Here is a 21,508-nt window from a genome sequence, read left to right on the forward strand (position 1 = left end):
AGAAAGCGTTTCCAATGCTCAACAGTCTAGTGTTGGTGTAACCTGACACGCCAGATAAATTTGTTTCACACATCCATCTGGAAAACCTTCGATATACAGCATTTTGGAAAAGGGCAGAGCCTTTGAAAAAAAAAGTTGGAGGATGATTGGATGAATGTTCTGTCCGTCACATCGTCATACCGGCCAATCAGAGAAACAAAAAAATGTGATGTAGCCGTTACCGAGGTGCACGTGCGCAGCTACCAAGGAATAAACTCCATATAGAACTCTAACAAGAACCATGGCGACTGTAGACATGTCAGTACAGGACTTTCGTCGTTTTTGAAAAGAAAACAACTAACTGCTGTTCTTTGTTCTTGTAACGAAGAAATGTCATCAAGTTCTGATAAAAGTGGCGCTTAAGCAGCATCCACGCTAATCTCTTCTGCCATAAGGGCATCGGCCTCTTGTTGCTGCTTGCTTACGTCACGACGCCACCACGCCCAAAAGTACTGCCCCTCGTCGCTGATTGGTCCTGTCACTTTCTAACCTGGCCCAAACGGTTCATATGTTCTTGATCCAATGGCTGCTCGGCCATGGGAACCCATTCCACAAAGCTCTTGCCGCACAGCTTCTGTGCTTACATGTATAAGATTGGAAATTCAAAACTCTTCAGATATACAATTATCAGAGTGTTGGTAACTTTCACCTACCATGTAACTGCAATTTTACGAGGTCTTCTGTTTTATAGTAGAGTTGCTGTTGTTCCTAAATGCCTCCACTTTCCAATAATATCAATTGGAATCACTGAGTTCTTCAGAACAATCCCTTTTGTATCATTAAATAATTGGGACCACACCTGTGGCAACGACTAAAACACCTGAATTCAATACTTAAAAGGTACGACAAAATGCTTTTGTCCATACAGTGTATATTAGATATGATTGCATTTGACAAACCATGGCATCTGCACTTATCTATTAGAACTTTTGGGTGACTTGTTTCTTCGTGCCAGGGCCGAAGCCTTAACTCTTCATTTATGATGACGGTGCTCTCATGACCGGAGTGGACATATGGGTCCATAAATCATTTTAACGCAGCGCGGTCAGGAGCCAGCCATGCACTCTTCAGAATAATCAATTTGTCCGAGAGTATGTGGCACCATCCTGGAGCCCATCCTTAGCATAACAACAGCAGCAGATCAATAGGGTGCTGTGGTCCATGGGCACAGACTTCAAACAGAATACACAAGCTGCTGTAGTCTTGTCCTTGTCTGCTTCCACTTTCTTCAATTTAAAAAAAACATACTGGACTCACTCCGGCTCTCTTTTATGCTTCCACGTCTCTCTCTCCTACTTTTTCTACAGAATATGTTATCTTCATTACTATTAGGTCTGCACAACATTGAAACAGAATAGGCGGGAAAGGGATAAAAAGATTACTGTGATTCATTCTGTCTTCCCAAGTGTTGTGATATCCGTTTTGGAGTAAGTTGATGGAGAAATCAAGTATTCAGCAGGAGAAACAGAGAAAGAGGCAAGAAAGGAAGAAAAAGAGACAGACAGGATGGTGAAGAAAAGCTTGAGGGTTTTAAAATGCTTATTTCGAGCGCGCAATCAGTAAGTTGCGATGTGTCTTGCTGCAGAAAACCCTGTAATCTCATTTTCCCCACGTTGCATTGATATGGGCTAATGTGCTGATCAAACAGGGAGATAGATTCAAGTGGTTGTGATTAAGGAAGTTGATTGGCCCCTTCTACAGGGTATCATTTCTTTCACAAAAGATTGCAGTTATTTCCCATCATTTTGTCTAAAGCTTGCACTTTTCATGATGGATTCAGGGAGCAGCGGTCGGTCATTAAACTATCTCATCATATAACATCTTTAAATAACACCATGCAGTGAAAGCCGGTAATAAAATAAAAAGAAAAAAAAAAAAAAACAAAGGGAAAATGAGGAAATTATCTCTGATCTGGCTTGTAATGCCATGAAAATCAATTAAGTGTGGCTAAAGGCTGAGGCGCTGATTACATTATAACATATGGAAATTGTTGCCCCACAGCTCGACTCTGCTGGGGGAAGATATCTCCCTTTTTTGTGCAAGCATAATGATCTTTTCCAACATGGTGGCACGCCGGTTACCATAGCTACAGGACGGATCTCCAGGAGGACAGGCAGTGTGACGGGGGACAGTGAGGACAGTCGGGAAGAGCACATTAGCACTCGGAGGGGGGATGATAAGGGAACAAAGAGGAAGGGCAGGGGGAGAATGTGAAACAGGGAGACGATGACAGGCGGGATAAAGACTTGTGGATGTTTAAGTTGTTGGAAAAAAAAAAGGTTTTGTGGACTTTTTCAAAGAGCAGCATCTGACAGGTAAAAGACGGAGTGAGCTGGGAACGAGGAGCGATGAGGTTAAAGACCGCCATGGTCCGAAGTGCCATCTTCAATTTGTTCTGATCCAACAATGCAGTCAGGGGAGAGGCAGGCAGGGGACAGGACATGCCAACAATACTTCACTTTTCGCTTTCAGCAGAAAATCAAAATTTAGAGTGACATTGTCAGGTCACCGACAGTTTAAAAAGGAGGTGCTGATAACTGAGCCTGCCAGAGGAGAATAAATCTGTCATTAACAAGGCCTTTATGTACATTTCAAAGATCAGAGTACCGTCTGTTCAACTTTTTTCACATTTAAGTTGACTTGCTATATACCAATCTGCCTCTAGTTTTAATGGTTCTCCTAGCAGATTTAAAGCTGTGCTTTCCATAAGAATCTAACTGAAGTGTAGATTCATATTCATAAAACACATCTCCAGGTATAATAAATTCATCACCTTTACTGAGCATCAGCATCAACAGGTTGTTGATCTATGTGTAGAGTGTGTTTAAGGATTTAGTCTACAATGCAGCTAAGAAGCATTGTGACGGAGCTCTCATCCAGGTAAGGTCAAAAGGGCAATACATTTTTTAAAAGCAGAATAATGTTGTGAGAGGCTCCACTGGCATCTTACTCTAGGTACAACAAAATCACGAAATTAACATTTTTATGTGTAGAGGGACAGGCTTGGATCACACATATGAAATGTGAAGAAAATCAAATGTTTCATATAAGATTAAGGCCAACTTCCAGTAAAACTGGCGAGTTACTAAAATGCATCAGCAGCAAAGCATCGTTTAGTAAGACAAATACTGAGGCCTTTCCATTGAAATCCAAGCTTGATAGGTTCAATTCAGTAACTGGAAATAGTCCAATTGTGTCACTTCCTGTTGCCAGTAGGGAGCGCTATGATGAGATCTTTGTATTCAGACATGTTCAGTGCGATACTGTTCTGTAGCCAGAGAATGCTGATGAATGTTTTCATATTTTGTGGGATAAAAATATAAGAATGAAATTGATGCCATAATTGGGCGCTTTGACAAAAAGAGGAATCAAAGATATGGATGTATTAGGGGTTGTATGTTTGATTATTCCTGTGAAGTTTGGTGCTGATTGATATAAGCTCTGAAAAGTTATAAACACTAGAAACACTGCAAAAGAGGGGGAAAAAATGAGTAGAATTTTGACTTCTGGTTAGGGTCTCTACCCTTTGGCAAAAATTCATGGTTCACAAATCTTTAGCTCTCCAACCTGTCTAGAATTAACCTAAAAAATCTAAAGTCAATTCAATGAAATCCCTGTGAATTGGCAAAAAACACCATAAATTTGACCTTTAGCTGTACATTGCTTTGTGTGTTACCTACACATTTAAGAGGATGGTCCAAAGGGATATTTTTTATTGTCTAGATCTTACATATACAGTATATATACTGATTTCATGCATGTAGCTCTTACCCAGTCCCCTAACTCGGGCCCCCCAAGTGACGTACTTGCACGATTCCAACGTCAGACAAGAATTTCCTCATTGATTTTTGGAGCATGTCCAGAGCCCCAAAACAAGGTGCAAAGGGCCCCCCCCCCAAAAAAAAAACAAGCCTACAGTTTCAATAGAGTCCTCACTTTGAGGTCAGTGCTTGGGCCATAAAAAAGAAAAAGAGATGGGAGATTGTTCTTTCCAGGCAGAGATTGAGTTTTTGCCCAAGGTGAAGGACTTCAAGTATCTAGTGGTCTCATTCATGAGTGAGGTAAGAATGGACTGTGGGAATGACAGACAGATTGGTGCAGAATCAGCAATATTGCAGACATGGATTCTCTAGAAGGTTCAGCAACCATAAATGACAACAAAAAGCATTTCGGCAAGCAGCCTTCCTCGGTGTTGTGACACAAAGGACCTCCGCTCTTCTCTGCTTGTCGAAACGCATTCATTGTGCCTTTTGTGCCACCTGGAAGACCTGGAAGATGCCGCAGGGAGAGGGCTGTCTAGGCGACTTGCTTTGCTAAGTTGCTGCCGATGTAACCCGAACCCCAGATACGCAGAAGAAAATGGATGGAAAAATAATTACTGTAAATAAAATCTCATATTTCTGTATACCAAACATGATTTAAATTTTTATTAGCAGTTTTTTACTACTAAAAAAATAGAAATGGCAAAGAAATGACTCATCACCAGTGTGTCTTTTATTTTATTGATATAATTTAACAAAAGCAGACTGAATTTCCTTATGGGAATAATAAATTCAACAAAATTTCCCTTTTGAGGTTAAAGTGCAAGCTGTAAGCTTGTCTTTAAATATGTACTGAGTAGTTTCAGGGGAGAAGTTGTTTATTTTAACACCAAAGGCTGTCTTTATTGAGAATGAGATCTTCTTTAATGCTGGCAGCCACGATGTTTTTGTATGTGTCTGTAGGAAGTAAATGAGGGGGAAGGAACTAAGGGAGCCCAAAGGGAGCAGCTGAGGAAGTTCAAGAGAAAATCCACATATTAATTTTTAAAAAGCATCCAAAACCCCCAACATGAATAAATCGATAAATTCGGTTCATCACTAAGCACAAATGTGTGGGTTTGCATGTGTGGCACTTCCTCCTTCAAACTAAACAAACTCCTGCACTGTCTCAATAGTACAAAACATTAGTGTGTTGGCAAATTGACTTGTAGGTTATCAATGTGTAGGCTGACTAAAGCTTCAGTGGTTCTGTACTTTTGAATGTCTCAAAGTGTAAAGACGGCACTGTGAAAAAACCTATAGTAAACAGCAACTTTATCTTCAACAACACAAAAGCCATTTTATCACCTCAGGTTGACTCTTACCTCTACAGCTCAATTATCCTTCAGTATAAGGTGCTTTTCTGAAATGAAAGAAGCTTATTGGCATCCTTGAAGGTAGATTCAAACAAGTACCAAAGGGTAGGAGAGTGCTTCAGAGCCAATTCATTTGACTAATACCAGGTTGTGAAATCTCAAAGATTTTTTTTCCAGACTAGAGTTAGGGAGAAAAAAAGCAGTCTCTCTTTTTGGCACTCTCTGCTGAAGCACTGGCTGCCAATTTTTAGGCCAGTTCTATGCCAGAAAGACTTAGAACAGGTTGAGTTTCAGTTTGGAGAGCAGAAGTTGTCTCTGTAAAATGATATTAAGGGCTTGGATTGCTGTTGTTATTGGTGTTCAAGGCCAATATTGTATTTTGCAGACACCTCTGTATGGGACTCTTATTCACAATATGAAATAGTTGTACCAGGCAAAGAAGCACAGTTATTTCTTGTTCTAGGACTGGAAGGTTTTCTGAAGTTTAGCAAGTTCAACTAAATAGCAACTGAGTATTTATTTTTCAAGCTAATTTTTCATAAGCACATAATTTTAGTTCACAGTAAGGGGTGAGGATCTCCATTTCTTGCATTCTTATCTGTTGCGTATAGTGAGATTTTCAACAGCTTGTATAGTTGTCGATATTGGTAGATATTGATATTTCACATCAAAGTTTAATACATCTAATATTGAGATTAATTTAAGGGGAATTATTGTGAAAAACAAACTTTTCTTTCACCATTTTCACATATATTTGGGTATCCAGAGTATTTACCAACACACAAAATGTAAAATACACCCTCTGAATCTTTTGTTGGGGGAAGTTTCCACTAGACTTTTGTGTCTCCAGCCAAAATGGCCGGCAGTCCGGCCATTTAGAACAACTATCAGACAAACTTTAGACAGCCATGTAAAAGCAATAAAACAGATAAAAACAGAAACATTGTGATACGCTGTACTAAAGAAGAACTAAAGAAACACATTTCTGTCTAAGCCCGATCCAAATCCAACACAGTAGAAACCAATACTGAGTTCCTTGCTGCCCTATTACAGCCTCCTTGTTTACACATATAACTCATGACTGGGCATTGAAATGACTGTGGAAAGACATTTTTTTATTCGTCTAAACAAACACAATAAAAATCGTGAGCTGTTCCTTACACACATGCAGTTAGTTACACAACATATGTCCACGTTTCATACATAAACAGCAGCAGCATTTATCTTCACATTAGCACCGTTAACTCTAAATTGGTCTAGTAGCACATTAGCTGCTACCAAAACTTAGCAACTTACAAAAGGCACTGAAATCGATAATGAATTGCCAAAACAATTAACTAACCAGTGCTGCGTTAACAAGATACCACCTTAAAACTTTGTATTACGAAAAATGAGTCTTAACATCAGTTATCAAATGTTTGTCCTCATACACTGATGATCTCAATTGTAACCTGCACTAACAGAGTGAATGCAACCATCGAGGTTAATTGGAGTAGTCCCGAAGAAAGACAAAAGCATCCACTGTGGATAATTCAGTGCTGTCCCCTCATCATTGGCTCTTCCTTGCAGATGACTTTTTGCTGCTGCTGCTACAATAGGCTACATTAGACAGACAGCCTGAGCTAGTACTTCAAGCTATGTGTAACTAAGATTGTGCTCTTATTACCAAATGACCCGCAACTTTCTGTATGACATGATTCTGTGTCAAAAACAGTTCCCCTTTTGTCAGAGGCTTGGTCATAGGTGGATGTAACGTGGCCAAGGCCCGTCCTTGTCTCGGTCACTGCATCGGTGTTTATACCACTCCACTATCTGCGGTTCACTTTGTTATGGCTCCCTGACAAACTTAGAATCCTTCTATACTGCTGATTTCTTTGCATAGTTTTCAATAGCTCTAAAGTCCTCCAGAGATTGGCTTTGTTTGATTTCATCCACGTTTACCACATGAATATTCACAGCCTTTAGCCACAAGCTGTAGGTTGTAGTGAAATCACTTTGATTTTAAAATACTTTGAGTTTATATAAAAGGGTTTTGACAATATAATATATTTTAGGTAACATAATACTAGTACATATTTAATTATACACTATTTAGCCTACATGTTTTATAATTGGAATATTTTTCAGCTAGACGTTTTGGACATTAATATGCTCATTTGCCAGACATTTGTCCATGAAACCAAGCATTCTAAGACTGTTTAGAGCTGGTTTACACAGGGTCAAATACCTTCTTTGGTGCTTGATTCTTATTATATTTTGACCACAGCACGACATGCTCATTTCATATACCACAGAGGACAGTGTTAAATGGTGGAGAAGGGGAATATGTCATCTTTAGGCTGCACAAAGCAGGTTGGCAGGGATTACATCTCAAATCAGTGATACCTGCATGCAGCTATTTCAACAGCAAATCTAGCATCTGAGTAGACTTCACACAAAGTGAAGTAGATTTGCACTGGTATAATTACCAGTCTGTGATTTATTGCTAAACGCTGCAGTGTTCTTGGCCCTGTGAAAAAGCCTGAGTCAAACAAATGCAAAGTGCTGAGTGTCTGGATCGGCACCTAACATTCACTTGAGTCACTGTCAGACCCACATTTACATCTGTTTTCTGCTAATCAGTGCCAATTCTGATGTAGATTATCATAAATACAACTTATTCTACTGTAACACCTCCAACTCATTACGTGAATGGGCTGCAAAATTAAAATATGCCTGTTTTCCAAGATGCAACAGACATATTTTATAGCTCTCCTGTCCTCTCTACAATGACTAAAATCTAGTGCTTGTATTAATGAGTTATATTTAATGTTCAATATTAAATTATCTTCAATAACAGAGTATATCAGTTCCACAGCAAGGGGACCCTCAATCACAGCGCTAACAAAAAAAGGCATACATCGACACATTTTCAAGGTCAAGCTCAGCCTTTTACCCCTGGTGATACAACTGGAGATATCTGGTGGTTTTTTTGGACCCTTTGGACATCCACAGCCCAACCAGGGGTTAGTGGCAACCCTATCACCCACCTGGATGATACCCTAGGCCAAGCTTACTCGCCATATCAATGCCCTACTCCGCCCTTAAGGTGTGGACTTTGTTGTCTTGTTACAAGAGATTATTTTCCCATATCCCAAGGACATCTAGACAACAACCAGGGTTGTGCCAGTCCTCTCCCTCCTGGTGGTGCCCTCAGGTGGCTTATTTGCCACATCTGTGTCTTATTTCAGCCTCAATTTTTTTAAGACTCCTTCATGTAAACAAGATGTAACCGATGGAGGTGGATGAAATGGAACTGAACGTCTCTACCCGACTTGAAAATGTCTAGTGGGGCCACTTTTAACGAATGTAGACATGTTTATGCAAAAGTTCTACATATTTTAGCTTTTAAACAGTGAAAAAAAAACACTTTAGAGTTTTGACAGACAGATATTCTCGACCTACGGCTCACCTGTGTTTCCAACCATCACGTAAATCCTGAGCTTATATTACCAAAGTCCTATTTCATGTACTGATTTTTTTAAAACCCGCCACTCTTTTAAAAGTCTCACAGAAAATGCATCTTAGTGTTGCAACAGGCAATCATTATAGATGCTATGGATTTCAATCGAGGCAGGCAACTTACCGCCTCACTCACCTTGACACTGCATAAACTCAGACAGCCATAAATGGGAGAGTCTGGCTGGACAAACTGCACTATTCATGAACTGGATCCATTATGTAAGTCTGTCCGTCAGAGTCCCTAGCAGCCTGAGTCGAGCTGGAGGAGGCTTTAGCAGATTAAAGTCCCAGCACACTTACCACCGCTGAGGCTGTAATCTGAGTTTCACTTAGCAGAACCTAGCAGTCATATGTGCACGAGCGTGGGATTTACAATGATTGCTGGTGCACATAAATCCCTTTGCACCCTGGGGAAACGTGGAGCACAACAAAAGAAAAGCTAAAGTGTTTAGGAGTGTTTGTGTCAAAAAAATCCCACAAATTAAATCTTCTGCATCCCCATTACCTTTTTTTTTTTTTTGCTTATGTCGTATTATCAGTCCAGCATCAAAGCTGCATGATGTGCACTAAAATCTGAAAAGGCTCACATCAATACCCAGGCTCTGATCTTAGTTTTAGCAAAGCAAATGATCTTTGGTTCAACACCCCCACCAGTGACCCAGCACTCCGCTTTGCTGGGATAAAATACTAATGGGCTTCCCTCTCGCTTTATGAATCACAATAAGAATGAACATCACACAAAAAAAGCAGAGGCAGAAGCAGCCAAAGTGGGCAGCCAGATGAAAACAGAATAAAATGTGAGGTTTTGCTGGGAGTGATGATGAAATGTCGGTCGCCTTACTAGTCAGCAGCAGATGCCTGTGCAGGGGTCAAGTAAAAAAAGGCCAAAATGTTGGTGCTTAATGTTGTTACAGGAGAAGTTTGGCAGTCAAAACACGACAAGATTAAGAGATGCTTTAAGGGAAGCACCCTAACTGGTGTTGGCACAACAGAAAAAAAATACAAAAGGAGAAATGTATATTTAGAAGAGCAATGACTTTAAAACAACAGCAGAGGAGCTGGGTGGGGGTGGGGTGGCATAATGTGTTTTAGATGTGTTTCTATGTGTTTGCATGTGGTCTAATGTTGCTTCTTCAGCATTGATCACTGCTGGGATCTCATGCTGCTTTTGCACCATGAATGAAGTTGTCCACCAAGTTCATGAATTCCTGCCTGTGGCTGAAAAATATTAACCAGCTGAAGGATGGGCCTCCCATCAGTGTGAACCCAGAGCTGAGAACAATAAACCTTTAAGGAAGTTTTCTCAGTAATTACTTAAGGATAAAATAAAAAAAAGTCACATATTATGCCTTTAAGGATGTACAAAGAAAATATTTAAAGTCATATTGTTGGAAATCATAAAACTAAATGTGCAAAATAAAAATAAAAAAGTACTAGTAGTCTAGAAAAAAAGGCGATATTTGGTTTTGATACAAGTCTGACTTATGGTGGGCAAATACACATTGTTTAGGATTTTGGGGTGGCTGTTTAGATCCAGAGGGGGCCCATGCTACGCCCATGGTTCTCTGCCTGTGCCCTTATATATGGCAACTACTATATTACTTACCATTCGTACCATTTTGATCTATTTTAGGGAATAAAAGTCTTCTTACATCTTTAGGGCTTCTAGGTTGGCTTGTAAAAAAACTGCTTTTCTTTTATTAAGAATAGTAGACATGAACATAAAACACAAACATGAAGAAGAATGTAAAAAATACAGAGGCACTCTATTACAATGCAGTGAATTGAATGAAGTACCTGCATGTCATTGGGCTGATTTTGTTTCTCCGTTTTGTTTTACTGCAGTGTGGAGCTGGACTTCAAGCTGCAGGAGGACAAGCTGCAGCCGCTCATGAAGAGACTTTGCCCTACGGATGAAACCCACTTCCCCCCTTTGACTTACCCGCAGGAGGCCTTCACCTCCACCCCAAAACGCAAGTCCAAAGCAGACTCCAAGAAGCACGCTCGCTGGAAACTTTGGTTCTTGTGAAACAAAAAAAAACCCAGAGGACTGTCAGTTGCACAGGATTTACGCAACATCCATTCTCATTTGGGTTATCCATCTTATTCTGTTTTATCACACTTGGCTCTTTCTTCAATAAGGGGAAAGCTCTACCACTGGATACTGATCCCATTTTCGGATATGACAGGATGTGTAATGGGACACTGGGGTGGATTCCATGGAAAATTCAAAATGTCACGCTTACCAAAAATGGATTCAGAGTTATTTTGAACTAATTCCTTCAAACAGGGTGTGAAATTACACCGGGGAAACATATTTGGAGATCAGCAAGGTGAGGAGATGAATTTGATTTCCCTCTGTCTATTTGCATATATTTTTCTAACAGACGTCTTCGGGGATTTATTCTATGATAATGGTTCGGTGATCGTCACGTTTCTATTCTTCACCAGTCGGGACTTCCTCTCAGCGGCCTCCAGGAGAGGCCCGCACATCGAACACCGCGCTCTGAGGTCTACAGCATATCACCGCACTGCAAAGCACAATTAACACTGTTCAGGATACATTTTCTCCAGAATATTAAAAAAAAAAAAAAAAAAAACAAAACTATTTTGAGGATTAACTTCACATGTCTAGATCACTTACTAACCATGACAGACTTTCATGTTCTGTAAAGATGAACTCCAAGGACAAACAAGTCAGACATGTTTATTGGGATTCAACTTTCTATCTGTTGCTAAAATGTCATCGACTGACTTTGAAGGAAAGAATGAATAAATAACACTTATTTTCTTAATGACATTTGCAAAGTAAGACATCAATGTACTTCTTTTCTATATAAATATATCTATTTCATTCACTTAAGGGTTTAAGGGAATATATTTATGTAAGCTGCTGTAAAGGAGGCTGTACTAGAGTACAAAAGAGGGGAGTAGTTTAGGACTCTTGATAAATTTCCATAATTCAATTAAGTTTTACTAACTCCACAATGCATACACTCATTCAATCCTAATAGAGAAAGAAATTAAAATATAATCCAATGAAATTATAAAGTTTTCTGGCTCAACATAGAAGGAGGTTAATTCTTTTAAAGGGATATTTCTGATTTTTAAAGTGTGGTTGTGTAAGGTTTTTATCAATAGTTAGCTTATTAATTACAGTTCTTATTGGCTGCTTGGCTTCTAATTAGAGATTACAGTCTGAAGATACAATAAAGCTAAGCTATACACTAGTGCATGTGAGAAAGCAATGAAAATGCCCCCACAAACACAGTATTACCGTCCAATTGCATGCAGTTTTTTTCAATATTTGCACTGCCTGATAGTGTTCCAGTTTCCTCCTCATGATATACCCGAACAAAGAAATAGCTGTTTCTTTTTTCTTTTTTTTTTTTTTTTGTTTTAATTCAGACACTAAAGCTGTATTTTCACCAAGCTCTCTGGTTCGGTTTGGTTCAGTTTGGTATGCAATTATCTGTGTTCCCACAATCAAAATTTGAGAAAAGTACTAAATAGGGATCATTTTCATGGACACTGATACCCTTATCTCCTTATCAATTCAAGACCTACCGTTACTTTTCAATTGACTGCTGGACAGAATGATGACAAATATTTACAACACAAGTCTAACTGAGTAGTGGTTGAGTTAAAAAGTTGTGATTCAGTCTCTTACATCTACTTTACATCCCTCTATACAACCACGTTCATCATATTCATAACTGTATTTATTAGGGTTTCTCATCAAAAACAGAATTTTCCTTTTTGGTGTGGCATTTAAAAACATCATGGAATATCAGATACAGTTGTCTAATTTACTGAGGTTACTTGAACGCATCATATATAACCAACTTTCAGGTTGTTAAGTCTGCTAATTAGCGTCAGTTCATTTGGGAACACTCTCGTCATACACTTTACTATTTCATTGCAAAATGAGATGACTGCTCAAAAAATGCTCCCTGGGTTAGTCAAGCAGCATGCTTGGACTTTCCAGGGAGCACACAGCTAGAAATCCCCATATGTATAGATACATTTATGATAATGCTTACTGAATACAATAAAATTCGTTCAAAATCAATTAATCCATAGTAGCATGAATCTGAATGTGATGGTGCAACAAGCTTCATGCTATAAAGGAGGAGGCTAGGGTGGAGGAGGTGACACTTTTCCAGCATCAGCATTAATGCAAGTAGGGATTAGTATTCGGGAGAAAGTCGTATTTAAATGGACCTGCTGTGTTGAGAGAAAGAGCTGTGATTGGCTGTGGGAGCAGGGAGGCAATAATTACAATCAGCTGCCTGATAGCTGATCAAGGCTGGGTGTATGACTACTGTGTACTGCATGAACTAATGCTGAGCTTCATTTCTGCTGATTCCGCCATGGATTTCTACACTAGAATAAAATTTTTAACTAAAGGGAATACAAAGTTTAGGAGCACATTTTAGCATTCATCAGAGCAGAAGAAGAAATTTGTACTGGAGCAACTGAGGCCAGCATTATTAGTGCATGTTACTCTCAACGCAGGCAGATATGATTGCATGCATACTGATGGGTGAAGTTTTTTTCTTCTTTAAGCCAACAGGTGATGGTATAACATTTTGGTTTGCTTTTAGCTTCTGTTCCCCTCGCAAGGATTGATAAATGTTTTTGCACTAGAGATATCATAAAATGGCATTACATCACAGAGCCTCTGAGACACGGTTGCAGTATTCATAAGCTATAAGGTTAGTGATTTTCAGGCATTTGAAAAATACAAAATGGGGTCTTTACAGGCCCAGGTTTCAATCCCTATCCCTAGTGCTAAGATAACTTTCCTGTACTGTCCTACATTTTTGGCACCCTTCATTTGGAGTACTAAGTGTAGACTCCCTACAGTACACTGACTGGTCAAAGAGTTACCACTTTCTGTGTGACTGCATGTGTACTAATGGACAAAAACAAAAAGAGCCATATTTTGTACTGATACTGGCTTGTCCTTGTAGTGATACTGGCATCAGAGAGCTCTGGCTTGCTGTACTTTATATACAGTAAAACACATAACAAGCAAAACTAATAATAGTTTATATATGTTAGACTTTTAACGTGGAAAAGGTACTTATTTTTCTTGACCTTGTCCACCAGGGTTGCCACAATATCAGATACTTAAACTTTAATACCATACTAGCAAAATTCAAACAATATGTATACCTGTTTTGATACTAGAGCAATATATACTACATGGAAATTATTAATGCACAACTATTTCCACTTTGTAAAGTAAGTTAACAAGCTCAGTGAGTGAAGAAAGTGAAGAAAATCAAGAGAAAAATTCCTGTCCGATGCTCCTGATACCTTGTCATCTACCTCTTTTCTTGTTCCAAGCTTATCTCAACACAAGCAACAGAGAGGAAAACAGAAACAGTGCACCATATTGTGCTGCACTGGTCTAAAGCCGTCAGGATACTACAATAGGAATCAGTGTAATCAGCGTATTTTGACGCTGAAGCTTGCTTGCGTTGGATGTAGTCTGGCCACGTAGTTTGAAACTGATGTATCTTTTAAGGCTACATTTGGTCACAAATAAGACTGAAATTTTCTCAAGTTTCTGGTACTTTTCAACTCTATCTAAAAGATCTAAACAGAGGCCATGTTAACCAGCATCTACTTCAGGTAATACACAGTGCTTTGACAAATGCCTTACACAACCCCACTTTAAAAGAAATATAGTCATTTCAAGCCAGGACACCAAATGTTATACATACTGTTGATATTTAGCCTAAGTGTGGGTTTACAGAAGATCTCTGTGATTGTATTGTCGCAGTTTCCTGCATCAGCTACTAAAACCAAGCCAGAAAGAGTGAATGTGCAACTTCTGATCACACCCAGGGCTTCTTCAATGCAGGGTGGCAGGCGCTCAGCCCTGCTTGCTTTTTACAACCCACCCCTGGATTTTGCAGGACATTTTCTAGCTTTTAAAGAAACCATTTTGAAATACAACAATGACTGATCTCTCCTTTTTTTAATTACTCGCTCCTGCTTATTGCTTCCACATATAATCAACTGTAGAGTAAAAACCCATCTAGTAACGCCATACAGGAATCGAAGACTATGTACAGCCTAAAAGTATTTGCTTTTACTATATATATGTTGTATAGCATCAAATAGGGCTAATACCATTTTAATGAGCAGGAAAGCAGCCAATATCTAAAAGAATAAATCAACACACTAAAAAACACCTGCAGGAGCATTACAGTGAAGTCACTCAAAGCCAAAAACACTGCCCGAAATGCGACAAAGTGGTTTAAGGGCATAAAAAGGTAAACTACTTCGCAATCAATACCTTACAGACGACTTGATATCACTGGTTTGACCTTCACACTCTCCAACATGCTGCTTTCTGTTGGCTTCATGTAAAACATACTATCACTCCTGTACATGCCGAGTCGGTTTCTTTCAGTAGTTACGCTGTAGCACCAAGACAGAACTAGATGTTTATCTGTACCTTAAAGAAGTGCAATTGATTTATTATGTGCAATACTGTGTATTTTATACTGTTTTTACAAAAAGAAAAAAAAAATAAAGATATTTAATATGCAAAATATGAAAAATAAAAACAGATACCTACAGAGCTCTCAAATTCTAAACATGACTGAGTATCATTTTTTTTAACAAACAGAAGAATCAGAGGTAAAGGAGGCAGCTCTTACCAATAACAAACATATTTAAAGAAAAATAAGTGGATTCACAGCACATTAGAACAAGGCCACAAACGGGGGGGGGGGTGTAAAGGGGAGAACTCTCTGACACTATAGCCTTCTTCAAAATCTAAACCCCTTTTCTTTAAACAGAATTACCTTTTTTATTAATGTTTACAATGTGAATAGGCACATTGACTAAACCACTGATAAGCTAGATGTGCACAAACAGCTGGCTGCCAGAAAGTAAAGTAGAACCAACTGAAACAACTCGAAGGGAAACATAACTAAATGATATAAAAAAAAAGGTAAAAACAAAACAAGAAAAAAAGGAAATTGGCAGAGAATTGCTGGAAAAAAACATTGTCAAAGTGGCTACAGAGAGCAGTACAGGTAAAAAGTAACAAAAATTGGGATGAAATTGCCTAAAATGGGTTAAGAAAGGTAAAATGTGTCAAAAATGGGCAGAAAATGGTGAAAAGTTATTAAAAGTGGTAAACTGGGGAAAGAAAGGCAAAAAGGGACAAAAATTGGCAGAAAAATTGTCAAATTGTGGTTAAAAAAATGGCAAAATGGTTTAAGGAAGGCATACAATTGTCAAAATGGGCAGAAAATTGTGAAAATCAGTTCAAAAAAAGTAGCTGAATAGGTTAAGAAAGGCAAAAATGGGCAGAGGAATGGCAAAAGGCAGCTTAAAAGTGGCAATATGGGTAAATGGTGTCAAAAATGGGCAAAAAGTGGCAAAAAAAAGGGTGAATAGACGCAAAATGGGTTACAGGAACAAAATGGGCAGAAGGTGGCAAAAACAGGTTGATAAAAAATTGAAAGGGTTAAGAAAGTAGCAAAAATAGTTTAATGTGGTAAAAGTGGGCAAGAAGTTAAATAATTTTGTAAAAAAGGGTGGAAACAGTGATGAAAAGGGGTTAAAAATTGGCTCTAATAATTAATTTGCACATCAGAACCCAACAAGAGCTTCACAACTGTTAGCAAATGCTACTGATCCAACTCACAAATATTGATACTGTCGATGAATCACGACTGGGGAGGGCCCATACTCTGGATTTTTCAGGGGCCTTGTCAATATTGTGAGCCTGCATAAGAGTGCAGAGATATTTCTCTTTTAGTCTTAGATTTAGTCTTAATTTTTTCATAAAGAATTCTGCCCACAAAGCTCAGGTTTGCTAAACAACACATAAGACTTCAGCTGCACTGAATCCAAACTGTGTGGTTGGCACTGAGAAGTCTCCACATGTAGTGTCATGTCAGTGGCTGTTACTTGAATATCTTCACTTATTATACAGACAACTAGGAATAAAGCATTACATTTCATAATAAAGCACCAAATGAATGTATTTTCTTTACTAATGTGAAATAAAGGTTGACCCTAAGCATAAGCTAAAATCAAATCATCCTGGACTGTGAGGTCTGAATAAACCAGTGTCATGGTCAAAGCTTTGAGTAACTCAGAAAAATTTTGTCTAAGTGACCTGGAAGACATCATCAGAAAAAAACTGGTTCACTCTGGGAGGCTAAATATCTATTCAAAGATGATTTAAGATTTTAAAAAAAGTACATTTTGTAAAATGGTTGAATCAACTACACAGTTTAAAGCTCCTCTAAGTTTTAATCTGGCTATGAAACAGGCTAGAAGTTAATACCGATGCCCCTCCTTGAGCTAAAAAAGCACACAAGACTACAAGGAGAAGACTGATTATTTCTTTATTGTTATTTTGGTGCGCGTTATAGTCATCAAAATGATTAACAGCATGGGAAAGAAACAGCCTGTTGTTGCATTTTTCACTGCAAAGAATCTCAATAAGTAATACGATTGACGTTTAAAATTCAGAAGGATGAATCTTTTTCTTCAAGGTCATTATTCAAAATACACTTTTTCAGGCTTTTCTAGCAAATATACAGTGCTCAACAAATTTATTAGACCACCTGTCATATTTGTCTCAAAGACCATCCAGCATCATGAAGTGCTTTAATGCGGACTCTTTCATTTTCAGTGAGCTCTCCACGTTTTGCAATTTTGACCAGGAATGAGGAATTTCAAACTGAATTCATCTTTTTATACCCAAATTTGAGCCGGCTCACTGGGCTTCTCTGAGAAGTCAGAAATTAATCAAGCATAACATTCAACCACTAAAACTAATTTTTCTGTTCAGGAATGCAAGTAAATAACTATAATTTGACATATTAATCAAGAAATAATAATGTGCTTTACTATTTTTTCATCTTTTTTTGTAAATCAGTACATTTGAAAATTCATGGGTAACAATAATAATTATATCTTAGCATTAAAAACATCATTTGGGTTAAAGAGTTTCTACATATTGGTGTACTAACCATTGCAGAAACATAAAAAATGATTGTGGTAATTACCAATGCTGTTAATTTAGGGCAGCTGTGGCATAAACCTTACTTTGGGTGGTGGTCTAATAAATTTGTTAAGCATTGTATGTGCCCGTGGCCTGTCCATGATCCCTCCAAGAATCAGAAAAATCTAAAACATAAGACCTTGTTCTTTCTAATGTGCCTCCTGGATGCCACAAATAACTGAACTAACTTCTCTGGGGTGATCAGATGTCATGATTTTGATGCCATTGTAACAAATCAGGTATGGAGATGATTTGATTTTTACTAGAACGTTACTGAAGTTCAAAAATCTGGTTGCATTACAACTCCAACACAAAACTATCAACCTCACAATCTGTCCAGATGCAAAGCAGGAGCTGAATTTTAAAATCCCTCTAAATTAGTCCTGCATCTCTTTGATGTAGCAGTGTGGCACAACACGGGAACAGAATCCACCAGAGGGATTAGCAGCTGAGGGCCTCTGCTGCAGGGAGCCGACCTGCCTCAGAACCTGCTTTAGATCCACAGCTTACACTCACAGCACATTTTGTGCCCCAGTCATCCTTACTTTAATGCCGTCTTTTGACTTGGGAGCACGTTTGTGCTCTTGGCCTGTTCGTGCACCTGATGGATGTTAGCCTGGAACACCACGAGGTAAAGCAGGGACAAAGCTCTGAGTAAAAGCCCCAAAGCTGCTGAGTCACTGTTTTCCAGATACAGGAAGCAGCGGGAGCCGGTTCTTGCTCGAGGGCAACAATGTCCCCCTAACCTGTCATAGGGCCGCCTCCGCAGGGCTTCCCTCAGGTGGATGTTTACAGCACACTACTGACGGTCCAAACAACAAACCCACTCCACGTATCACAGTCTTAAACCCTTTAACCGCAGTCCTCTGTGGTTTGTAGACGTCAAGCACCTTCACGTGAGTCCCAGTGGTTTTTGCGCCTGACATGAGCCATCACAAGGTCAATAAACCCAAGAGGACGGTCAGAGTCAGAGTATCAGCACAGGAGAGGAGCGCAGAGGTGCAGCCAGTGAGTGATAAGTGCATGTTGGAGGCATTATGATGCAGTGCCATATCTCACTATGCTTCTTTTCTGTAAGAGCTCTGCAGCAGTCTGGCTGGCAGGAGAGACAGAGAGAAAGAGGGAGAGGGTGAAAAGGAGGACGGAGGGAAGGAGATGTGGAGGGATTATGACAGAAACAAATATAAAGATGGAAAGATAAAGAGATTTGATTGATACAGACATAAAAAGGAGAAGATCAGATCTGAGGAGACATCAGTGGGAGAGCTTTGTTGCAATATGTTCAGTCAGTCAGAGAACGCATGCAGAAGAGAAAATATTCCAGTCCCTTTGGCTGGTCAGACTCACGCTGTCAATCAATAACATAAAGTCCTCCCTCCTGCAGCTCTACAATCCATTTCATTTGTACATTGCAGGAAATTCTGACATGAAGCGAAGATGCTAACTGTTAATCAATTTAAACTCAAAAACATGACCAAGACAAGTTCGATACACGTTTAAAATCACACTTGAGTTGAAGAGAATGGGATTTACCTACCTAATATTTCAGTTCAGCATGACCAAGACAAGATACCACAAAAAAACACAAAGGTTCCTGTCGTTGGATTGGTTGGAACCACCTTACTAAACATGCTCACCCTTGCTAGCAGACATGAAAGTTACAAAAAGGTTAACCAAATACCTAATGGCCCAAAAAGCTGGTCAAAAGTTGTGTCCAAGCTGTAACACAGGCCTTCCCTTTTCACTCTACTATCCAATGTCAGCAACACAGCAGACGGATAGTACTTGGTAGTGCAGTCAATTAGCAGTATTTTGATCCAAAGAATGAAGATAAAGTAGGAGCTAAAGTTGGATGTAGGCTCTATCTGATTAAACTGGTGCATCAACCGGAATTCAGTTTATAACTACACACGCATATGGACGTTAAAATGCTAAGCAAACTAAAAGGAAGCAGTCCTAGTATTAGTCCAGTCATCTAAATTTGAATTTGTTTTCAACCAACTTGAAACAAAGGTGGTCAAGGAACTGCCTGAGTTTGATGCAGGGACTGTAATGATGTTGTTTTCAAATACATGTACTCTCATATGGAGTTTGCCCCCTTTTGCTGCTATAGCAGCTTCCACTCTTCCCGGAAGTATTTCCCAAGATTTTGGGGGGTTTAGGTGGGATTTTGTGCCTGTTGATTCTGTAGAGCATTTATGAGGTCAGGCACTGATGTTGGACAAGAAAGCCTGGCTTGCAATCTTCGTTCTAACTCATCCAAAAAGTGCTCAGTGGGGTTAAGATCAGGGCTCTGTGCAGGCCGGTCAAGATCTTCCACACCAAGCTCAGCAAACCATGTAGCAAAATATATATTAAGCATCAAGGGCATTTTCAAACCTTGTTCAATTGATCTGATCAGAACAAAGGCTCAATTTGTAGCTGATTTAATCCAATAAAAGCTCAATGCTTCCTGAATCACACCAGATCGAGGTCGGTTCGTGTTCTCACTACAAATGAGCTGCACCAGAGTGGGAATAGAAGCAAATCAAACCCACCTTTTAAGTTAATCAGTCAATCTTTGTTTGTACAGCGCCGATTAATAAATGAAGATATCTCAAGACACTTTACAAAGAGCAGGTCTAGACGGTACTCTCTGTTTTAGCCTATATAATAAAGACCAGCGCTAATTACTATGAGCAGAGCGTTGATAATATTTAGTAGTACTTCAAGGGGTCTCTGACTGGTTGCTTGGTCTGCACCAGAGTTTGGTGGTCAGCTTCACACCAGAACAAACGAACTAAACTAACTCTGCAAACAAACAAGTTCATTTCAACCCAAATATACAGGTTAGGTGCGAAAGCACCCTTAAGCCAGGCAAACACTGTGCGATTTCAAGTCGACCATACGTCGTGGCAGAAGGTCAACTCATACTGTGCTTCTGAATAGCCTACAACGCACGACCATCCCACCCGATTTATATGCTCACACTATACAGTCCGATGGTCATGCTCGACCTGAGTGCTGTTGTCATGGTAATTTAGGACACTGACAGTTTACAAAGACAAACAATAACCCAAAGTTGTTTATTTTGCTCGCGTTTCTGATCTCACTGTGAAGTGTCTGGAATCATATGACCAAAATATCAAACATGCCAGAAATCCATCCAACCAGTCGGGAGGAAGTCGTCGAGTCGTAGTCGGGCTGTGGTCGGGCCGTGGTCAGCTGTCATACCCCCCTGTACCTGGCACAACAAACAACGCCTGATCTGACTGAAAGTCGAGCCGACTTCAAGTGAGTTGTGGGACTCAAAATTCGAGACTGAATCAGATGAAAATCCCACAGTGTATACCCAGCTTTAGATTACCCTTCACTTTTGATAAAGGCCTGCCAAAACCCTGAAAACTAACCAATTTTGTATCACAAATGTTTGCAAATTAATGCTGCATAGCTAGGGGCTTGATTTCATGTGGCAATGGGTCTGATTGAAACACCTGAATTCAATACATCACAGGTGTGGCCAAATACTTATGTCCATATAGTGAATCAACTGCATTTCTTGCAGGAAATTTGTCCTAATGTATTTTACCTGTTGGCAAAGAACCCGACTTGATTCATTATCTTACTGAACATTTTCCTCATGAGTTTATACACTGAAATTTTGTGTATTTAATCACTATTAGTTAAGATTTAAGATGTGGCAAAACTTAATGATGATGTCACTCAGTGGTCAGTAATCCAGGACAGAGCCATGCTCTGCATCAATGTGTGCAACTCTAATCTCCCAGATTTTAGCTTCCTATCATTGTCTATCTGCAGTCCTC

The 21,508-nt window shown here is 39.3% G+C and overlaps 2 protein-coding genes across 2 annotated transcripts in view; one reads left to right on the top strand and one right to left on the bottom strand.

Annotated features, from left to right (window-relative positions):
• LOC121528184 (inhibitory synaptic factor 2A) overlaps window positions 1–11,106 on the top strand; it is a 50,953-nt gene extending 39,847 nt beyond the window's left edge. Inside the window, 1 exon segment of the mRNA XM_041815466.1 lies at window positions 10,502–11,106. Within this exon segment, the coding sequence (XP_041671400.1) occupies window positions 10,502–10,685 (184 nt within the window). The 3' untranslated portion in view covers window positions 10,686–11,106.
• The window catches only part of dock1 (dedicator of cytokinesis 1), a 351,227-nt gene that overhangs the window by 169,441 nt on the left and 160,278 nt on the right, over window positions 1–21,508 (bottom strand). The window lies entirely within an intron of this gene.

The sequence above is a fragment of the Cheilinus undulatus genome, linkage group 20 (genome assembly GCF_018320785.1).
Source record: "Cheilinus undulatus linkage group 20, ASM1832078v1, whole genome shotgun sequence".
Lineage (NCBI taxonomy): Eukaryota > Metazoa > Chordata > Actinopteri > Labriformes > Labridae > Cheilinus > Cheilinus undulatus.